The sequence below is a fragment of the Lycorma delicatula genome, chromosome 9 (assembly GCF_047948215.1).
Source record: "Lycorma delicatula isolate Av1 chromosome 9, ASM4794821v1, whole genome shotgun sequence".
Classification (NCBI taxonomy): Eukaryota; Metazoa; Arthropoda; class Insecta; order Hemiptera; family Fulgoridae; genus Lycorma; species Lycorma delicatula.
The window spans coordinates 33964613-33974266 of NC_134463.1; the positions used below are offsets into that span (position 1 = coordinate 33964613).

Below are 9654 nucleotides of genomic sequence, written 5' to 3' on the forward strand. Positions count from 1 at the left end.
CAGTTTGCTTACTTTATAATTTCATTTTTTTAATCCCTTTGTTTACTTCTTAGTAGCATTACAGTATAAATTTAAAATTACAATTACTTTATCAGATACATTCTATTACTTATAAGTTATATTTTATAAGATGCAATTAATTGATAAAAGACTGGAAACCACTTTCTTCAATAGATTTTAAAGAAAAATTTACTAGAACTAATTTTTACACAATACAATCTTTAGCAGGGTTCCCATTGCTATCTTGATAAATTAATCTTTACAGTTTAATTGCGTAAATATTAATAGTTCTGTTTCTTTTTAAATTTTATCAGTTGGGATATGAAATGAGCGTGAAAATTCCAATTATCTTCAGGGGGATTGTTTTGTTTATTACAGAGAAAAAGTTATGAAAAAGTAGGATTACTTATGGTTTAAATGAAAAGAGAAAACTTTTTTTTAATACATTAATATTCTGAGTACAGTATGTAATATTATTTAATTGTAAGGAGTTTTTTATTTTTAAACAAGAATGTCATTAAAGCTTTTTTTAATGGTTTAATTTTCTTTAGAAATGAATACTGCATACTCTGCCATAGGGCATAGAATCATTAATTGTGTACACAGTCCCAATGTTAAAATAAATTTCACATTAGAAAAAAATATATTTTTACATAATATCATACTAATTTATAAGATGCATTACTAAATAAAATTTGCAAAATTTTCCAAGCAGTATATAAGCAAAGGAGTACATCAGAATTATAGTGAGCCATTACCTTAGGCCAGGCATATATTGACATACTAATTTGTGTATAGTAGTTAAAAGAACTAAGTTTATGAGCAGAGATTAGTTTACATTTCTCATATCCTTATGCAAACTTATGTTACCTATCATCATTTTTAATTTTAATTTTTTAAACAAAAGCAGGTCATTATTGCCCTCACAATAAAAATAAATAAATTATGTTGTCAAAGATATTTCTTTGGTGCATTTAATTTAGTAATTGTTACTTAGGTAGTGATAGCCTGCATACTTTGATGATAGTGTTAACAATATATATTGTATTTTAGGACTATTTTTTCTAATGCTTCCATGTTTGTTTTAGTATGTCCTTCAACTAGAATTTCCAATTTTGTAAAGAAAATTATATGTTATAATTTAAAGTTCCTTACTGTATTCCAGTCAAGGCTTTATATTTTTCATTTGTTAAAACATTTTTCCTTATCATACTGCCAAGCATGTCTCCACCTAATGACGTAAATTAATTTTTAAAATATTCAAACAAGGAACATAGTTAAAAAATATGGGAACTAGAAAAAACTGAATTTGCAATAACAAAATGTATTCTACTGCTTGCAGTACCAGTCAATGATAGATGTTGAAAACAATGTGAAAACTGAGACTAACTTGGATGGTCATGTTAACAAAATTTTATGCAAAAAAATTATAATGGATGATCAAGTTATACAAGCTGGGAAAGAAGTTTAGATAATGCTGATTAACTTTTCTGTAAAATTGTATCCATAAAAAAGTTATTTGTTGAAATTTGTTTTATAAAGTGATAAAAGAAAAATAAATAACAAAGAGTATTAGATATATATTTTATTTAAAATTTACAAAACATGTATCATAAATAATTATAAACTAAGTGTAAAATAAAGTTATCTTTTAATACCTTTAAAACCAGTAGCTAGAATAAAAATTTCAGCAGAATCTGAACGAGATGCTTGTGGTTTTACATATCTTGTATCATTATAAAATCTACTAATATCATCAAATATTTTTTTTGATTGAGAACCCTCCCAAATTTTCACAAGTAAAATTCCATTAACTGCTGATACAGTCAAACCAAATCTGGAAAAAAAATATTGTAAAATAACAAGACATTACTTTATTCTCTATCCTTATATGTAACCAAACATAACCCTCTACAATTATCATCCAAAAAAGCCATTATATAGACTTCCAATATGCTCATTTGCTCAGTAAATTGTTTATCCTAATAGATTTTGCATGTAATGTGGTAATGAAATGCCAGTTCAAACAAGGACAAAATATTCTGATTGATGAAATGGCTGAAATAGACTTAACTGCTTGCATTATTTAAATCAGAAGTATAAAACCTGAAGTTTTACTTATTTTTTATACCATTAATTCCCTTCATCAAAATTAGTTGGAGGGGGTATTTAATAATCCCACCATCATCAATGTTCTTTTGTTTTTATTATTCAGTTTAATTATCGTTTTAAATGTAATTTTAATTTTTTAATATGAGGGCATATCAAACATAGACAAAATTTTATTATTTTTTTAAAATTTTTATTTGGTGTAATCAAATAGCCATGCATACATCATTTTTCAATGTAATCTCCTGCTTTGGAAATGCATTTTTCCCAGAGGATTAGGAGGTTTTTGATCCAGTCATCGTAAAATGAAGAGGGAGTATTGTGCCAATTGTGCACAATAGCCTCCACCGCCACATCATCTTGGAATCATTATCCTCCTAGTGCTTCTTTAAGCGACTGAAAGAGATGAAAATTGCAGGGCAGTAGATCAGGGCTATAAAGAGGGAGGTCAAATGGTGTCCACATCATTTCCTCAATTTTCTGCAACTTAAGAGCTGCAGTATGTGGCCGAGCATTGTCATAGAGGAGAATAACGTCTCAAGATGGTTGGTCACGTCTTTTGGAACGGTAAGCAATGTTTACCTCATTTTAAACTCACAGTAATAAGTAACATTTATTGTCGACACTCATGCAAGAAATCAGCAGGCAAAATGCCTTGCCAGTTGGTAAAAACAGCTGCAAGCACCTTTCCAGCTGACAGCCAAGTCTTGGCTTTTACAGGGGCTGCCTCCCCCTTCGTCCGCCAATCCATGCTGGCTTGTTTAGATTCGAGTGTGTATGTTGGACTCAAGTTTTGTCACAGGTGACAATTCGATTAAAAAATATATTCCCTTCTTCTGCAAACCATGCTAAAAGCTCCTGATACACCTGTAAACATCTCAACTTGTGTTTTGCTGTCAAAAGCGAAGAACCACCTGGCATACACTTTATTCCAGGTCTTTTGTCATGATTGTTTGACAGCTTCTATAACTTATTCCAACCTGCGATACAATTTTAGATAGTGTTAGATGTTTATCATCTTCAATAAGGTCACGAATCATGCAAATTTTTTCCTCCATAATGCTGGTCTGAGGACGGTGATCATCTTCCTCATTTTCAACCCGTTGACTTCCTTCCTTGAACTCATTATGCCAGGCAAACACATGAATCCTTGATAGTGTTTGATCCACGAACTGTGCAGTCAATCTACACAGAATTTCTACTGGTTTTACGCTTTCATGAGCGAGAAATTTAATGATAATGTGTTGCGCAGTAAAAGGATACTCCTGTTGTTCTGACATCATGAGCGCTACTGCCAAACTGGTCTGAACTGGATACCACCTGGTCTCTCCACTCCTAACATCCCTACCCAAGTACTCTAGAAACTTACGTCCTCAGAATGCAAAATCTTGTTTATATTTGATCCACCCCCTTATATGTATTAGACATAATTAACTTTCTAGATTTGAATTATCAGTGATAATTGTTATATCTTCATTTTCAGTGGGATCAATAAGTGGGTTTTTTATCTGCTTAAACAACTTTTATGAACTCTTTCTTGATAATTTTTATATTTACCACAAAATGTTTTAGTAATGTTTATTGTTTTTAGTAATCTTTAATAATAAAAACAAGTAATAAAATCTTTAGGCTTTTTATTCGTTTAAAAAAAATTGTTTTACAGCCGAAGTAATTGACTACAAATTGTTTGGTTTATAATAAGAACTGGATTAAATTTATACCAGTTCCTACTTTTATTTTCTACTTTGTATATCTTTTATTTCACTTTTGTGATATAGATAACTCTTAAACCATTTAAAATATCAGCAATGCTACCTTAGGTTAGGATTATAGATAATGTTTTACCTATTTGTATGAAGTATCAACTGTTCTGATCATAGGGACCATTAAAATGTTAACAATGCAAATTTTGGTAATCACAAATTAATTGCATTAGCTGGGTTTGAAATTAAAAAAAAACAGGTACAGGTTTTTATCCAATGTTTGTAATAACCCAAGATTTGATTTAAGTATATTTTTATTACTATGCCCTTGTTAAACTATTCAAATTTCCTGCTTTTTGTATGACTCTGATAAGACTAAACTTTGGAAAAAGAAGGTTTGTATTTTGGAGAGTCTGTTTTAGCCATGCACAGCTGTATGTTGGCATGTCTAATGCTGATTCAACCCAAAATGAAAAATAAGTATCCACTTTGTGTAGGATTAAAAACTTGCAATAATGTACACGTGGAAGCTCTGTAGAGAGTAATAATAATAATAATAATTTAATAGGTACAATTTAATTTATGGTTAGTTTTAAATTATTTTTTATTATAATTATATATACGTAAATACTAAAATAATTATGAACCTGTAAATGCAAAATTTATTTATTAAATTAGTAAAACCATTAACAGAATCAGAAGATAAACAAAATTATCAAAACTTTCTTTGATTACAAAAAAGGAGAAAAAGGTTAAGAATATCTTTTTCTTTAAAAAAAAGGCAGGCTAACACAGAATAAAACATATTCCTCCAATATTCTATATTTTATCTGATTATAGAAAACAAGAATAACATCTTTGATCTTTGGAGTATTTTTGTAGATATTTTACTTCTTACTGTCTTCATGGCCAAACATACTACTGGCATCAAATATATTATTACCAAGATTTTGATAAGCTTGGCAAGATGACGTATAAAACTTATAATTCAGATGATGTAGAAGGTAGTAGAAAACTACTTCATTCCTCATTATCATGTATTATGAACAGGTTGGGATGTTATTCTTAAGCTGCAGGTGTAGCATTTTCAGAAGTGATTTATTTCATGTCAGGTTGTATATGACCACAGAAAAAAAAAAAAATTTAGTTACTTATATTATTAGTAAATTACCTCACAACATCATAACCTAATTTAATTATATTTGTATGATCCATCTCTTTGATACCAGTTGCATTTGGTGCCATATCGCTTAATACTACATCAACATGTTGTTCATCTTCTGACTTTATTTTTTCTTGTAGTATTTTAATGATTTTTTCTTTTGTAGACTGCTCTGTAAAATCACAATTATTTAAAAATATTGCACCATCAACTGGATAAACTGGTTTTAAATCTATGCCAATTACTATACCAGATTTCTTTTTGATATCTGTAAAATATTAAATACAATACAAAATTAGTTAAATTGAAATAAAATATTTAAAATTTCAATATAAAATGATTTCCAATTATCAGTGGAAAAACTGTTAAACTGAAAAATTACAATTTGACATTTCTAAAACTAAAAAAGTGAATAATAGGAATGATGCACTTAAAAAAATATGATAAATTTTAAAATGATGTAATATACATAGTTTAATATAATCCCAGAAACTACACAGTGCTTATACAATGCTTCAGGAACATCTCTAAATCTTACTTCATCGATCTCCATGGTGAAGTGGTAGTTCTTAACCTTTCAGACATGGCATGTTTTATATGTTACAAATTTCTATTTCCATATTCCCATGTACAAGCTTCTTTATAAGCTTCTGGTAAATTAATTCATCAGAAAAAATAATAAAAGACTAAATAAGGTTTGAATGCATTATTCTTCACCCTTAAAAATGAATTATAATGCAAAGGTATAAGACATTAAAGAATATTAAAAAAAGCCAGCAAAGTGTTGCAAACTTTCCTGACTTTACCCATGGCAGATTTAATTTCAAATATATGTAAAATCTTTAAATATTGATGAATTTGTGAAAAGTAACATAATTTTATTAAAAAACGTTTGGATCCCACTTAACCAAATTATGTTTTTATCATAAAAATTATACTGTAGAGTATAATTGTTAAAAAAAAAAATTGGATCCATCTGATCTCCTTGCTAGACATCTATCTCATAACATTTTTAATAACAGCCACAACTTGAAAGATGAAATAAAATATCAGAAATTACAAAATAAATTCAAGAAAATCTTTTAAATTAATATTAAACATTCCCCAATCCCTAAATTTGATTCATACTTAGTTTTTTTTAAATAACTTAATATGTATTTTCATTGTATAAAGCTGAATCTTTTACAACCACTACATAAAGATTCAAAATAATAAAAGTTACCACTTTATTTTTTAATTTTGTAAAAGATTTAATCCCATCAATGCTGCATATATAACAAAATTGTTCATGCCAGTTTCAAAGAATTTATGTTGAGTCAGTTTAGAGGTACTAATCAAAATACAGGCTAACACATGTACATTCGTACATCTAGAAATTTCTTTTGCTTTTTTTTTGGACTAAGGATGTACTGAAATGAAATGTTGATACCTGCAAGAGTTATTTGCAAAAGAGATAATTTTTCTTTTTTTCAGAGACGGTTCTTCAGATTCTTTTGCAGAACCATAATTTCTTTCTGAAATTCTTTCTATTGGCAATGATAGCATAGTTTCCCTTTTCATCAGGCAGTTTTTTATTCTCCCTTTATAGCACTGAATTGGCACCATCTGATTTTCATCTATTCATACAATTGACAAATTGGCTGTGTACTTAGTACTTCAAAAGCAGTGATGTACTCTTGGATGGTTCACTGAATAGATGGTTACTTTGGCCACACTGCTGTTTGAAGAAGGAAAAGATAAACTGGTGGGGACTGTCTGTAACTTTTGTAGAGTAAATTTAAAAAGAATTATTATGAGTATTTTTATTGCACAACTGGAGTTAATTTTTATAAAAAGGCCAAGTAGTAAAAAGATGGTAAAATTTATAAAAATTCAAATTAATTAAAGAGATTTGTAATTGATAATAAATTTTATTTGTACTAAATTACTTACCTCATAAAACTAGTTCAATCATTATAATTTTTCATTAAAGAATTAATAACAATAATGTAATTAAGTATATTTATATTTTAATATTAATAGGTGATACTTTTTTATTCTTTCTCAACTTTTTATGCTAAGGATTTATTTAATAAACATATTTGACTGACAGTTTTATTCAGAGTGTAAATTAAGGAAAACCTTCGATTTTCTCACCAGCACAGTCTTTTCAAATACTAAAGAGTAAAAATGAGGTTTACTGTTCACAGAACTCCTCAAACTCTGTGTTTAGAAGAGGTCTGATACTCCCAGAAATCAGATGGGGAGAGTCCCGATCTAAGTAGTTAATTTGTATTCTAGTAAAAAACCAATAAAAAAGTGCTCCATATTTAACATAATGTATCTATATATCTCATAAAGTACAATTTATATGTATGAGAATTATACAACAGTATTTGAGTACCTCATATATCATGCAATAAATATAAAATCACTGAAAATGCAAACATGTGCAGTTTTGAGAGGCAATAATCCATTTGTTAAAAAGTAAGTAACAACTTACTTATTTTTAATTATTGTTACTTATTACAACTGGATGGTTTATTTACTGAAACATAAATAATCTTATTAAAAAACACACATATCAGATGAATAACAATAAATAATCTTTTTCTCATTTCAATAAAATACCTTTCTTGTCAGCATTTGTCCTAGAAACAGCAATCTGAGACCAACTGCCAGGCGATGCACCACAGTCTAATATAATATCTCCTGGTTTCAATATTTTGTACTTATCATCAATTTCTAATAGCTTAAATGCACTACGACACCTAGCAAAATAGAAAAACACAGATTTACCAGTTTATCAAATGCTCGTCACAGATATTCCTCTATAGCAAAATTTAAAATTGAATAAATTAATTAAGATGTTTAAAACTATACATAGGTGAGTCAATGTTAATGTCAGTTTCATTAAAAGTAAAAAAAAATAATATAAATAATCATCAGATAACTATAAAAATAAAACAGTTATAATACAAACAGTACTAGTAAATACATTAAACTGCCTAATACAATTGATGACTGGCCAATATTTTGACCTTAAGTTTCTGTAATACCTAGCACATTTCAGGGAGTAGCATTCTGGAGATTGAAAGGTATGAAGTAAGGATATAATACTAAAATACCAGTGGACAGAGCAATATCCATAAATTTTCCATTCAATAAATACATATGGGTTTCAACAAATTTAACAGTGCTGTTTGACGTTTATTGCATGCTGTTGATAAATTATAACTTAGTGGGTAATGAGCGTGGGAGTTGATGTTAAAAAATATTAAAAATAGATTAAATTATTTATTAAAACTCCTATTTATAATTTGTTTAAAGAATATTTAATTTTCAGTCGGGTGATTAGTCACAAACTAAAATGTAAATGAACTTGCAAAATAGTGATGGAAGTTATAAACAGAACATAACTTCTAGGTCTTTGTCCGTTCGCGTAGTTTCCGCAGTAAAACAATAGTTATTCTCATGACATTTCAAACTTGTTTTTAAATTCAAATAACAAATTAATGTGTACCTGTAATTCGCTAATTTTGCTTTTTCAATATAAGGATCTGAAAACTGTCTTTTTAACCATTCTTGTGAACTTGTTTTTCTACCTTTCAGAGTGCGCAGAACTTCTTTGTAAAGAGAACAGGTAGATCTAAAATGTCTAACTGAAACGTAGCATGTTAAGAAACTCATAATTATATTCAGTTTTTAAGTAGCATAACCTCACTTTCTTTGTATAACCTCAAACTTAATTCCTCGTCCACTGCTTCCTAAATAATAACTACTATCATTTTCTATATTGTAATGGTGATATCACTGAATATCTACAAAATAAACAGTAATATTAGGGTTGAATAGGCAGAAATTGTCATTTTTATCATTATTTGTATTTTTTAATATTACTGTTTATTCTGGGATTTATGTGGAGCATTTGGTTTTATGTCTTGAAGTTTTTGAAACTTCCAGCAATCAGCTGCTTGTTGCATCCTCATACAATGCGGGCTCTCTATTCAGACATTTTGTGCCATGAGTTGTTATTTCGTTCTTTGTTTATACTTGCGCACAATCTCCTATTTTTTTTTTAATTTGATTCTTTTATGTTATTTAATTAATAAATTATACTTATGATACCGTTTGAAGCAAATAAAAATTTGCAATTAAATACTTGTAATTCTATCAATTGTTATAACTATTTAATTGCAGATTTTGTAATTTTACATTATTAGATGATTTGAGTAGTAGATAATAGTTTTATTAAATGGAGATTATTTGTTGATTCTCACCTATACTTGTATCCTTGCCTTTATTAAGTTCTAGTTCCTCATATTTTAAAGATTAGGGTTCTGTTTACTACATAGAAACACACTTTACGTAGGTAATAATGTTGTGAGATGCATTCACTTCTTAACTGTATTTATCATTGCCCTTGTTTTGAAAAAACTGTCAAGCTTAAGTATGATTCAGACCACCACCAATTGGGTCTTCTTGGCATAAATCAAAGAATATTAGTAAAGTTTTAATATTAATTAAAGTGTAAATATATTTCTTTAACATAAATTAAATTTTTTGGAGGCTAATGCAAAAGACCAAAGTAATAATATTGCTCACTTAATGTTTGATATTGCAAAATTACTTCTTTTTAAAAACTATTTTTGATTTAAAAACTTACTTGTTTAAACTGATTCATTTTCAAGTAGAAAATAT

At 28.2% G+C, this 9654-nt stretch overlaps 1 protein-coding gene across 1 annotated transcript; it reads right to left on the reverse strand.

Moving 5' to 3' along the window:
• Positions 1 to 1570: 1570 nt before the first annotated feature.
• On the reverse strand, positions 1571 to 8710 carry LOC142329835 (rRNA methyltransferase 2, mitochondrial-like). The gene is made up of 4 exons (XM_075374695.1): positions 8477 to 8710; positions 7585 to 7724; positions 4984 to 5242; positions 1571 to 1837 (listed from the first exon to the last, which is right to left on the reverse strand). Exons 1-4 carry the CDS (start codon positions 8641 to 8643, stop codon positions 1645 to 1647), a joined length of 759 nt encoding a protein of 252 aa, XP_075230810.1. The 5' UTR covers positions 8644 to 8710; the 3' UTR covers positions 1571 to 1644.
• Between the last annotated feature and the right edge of the window lie 944 nt (positions 8711 to 9654).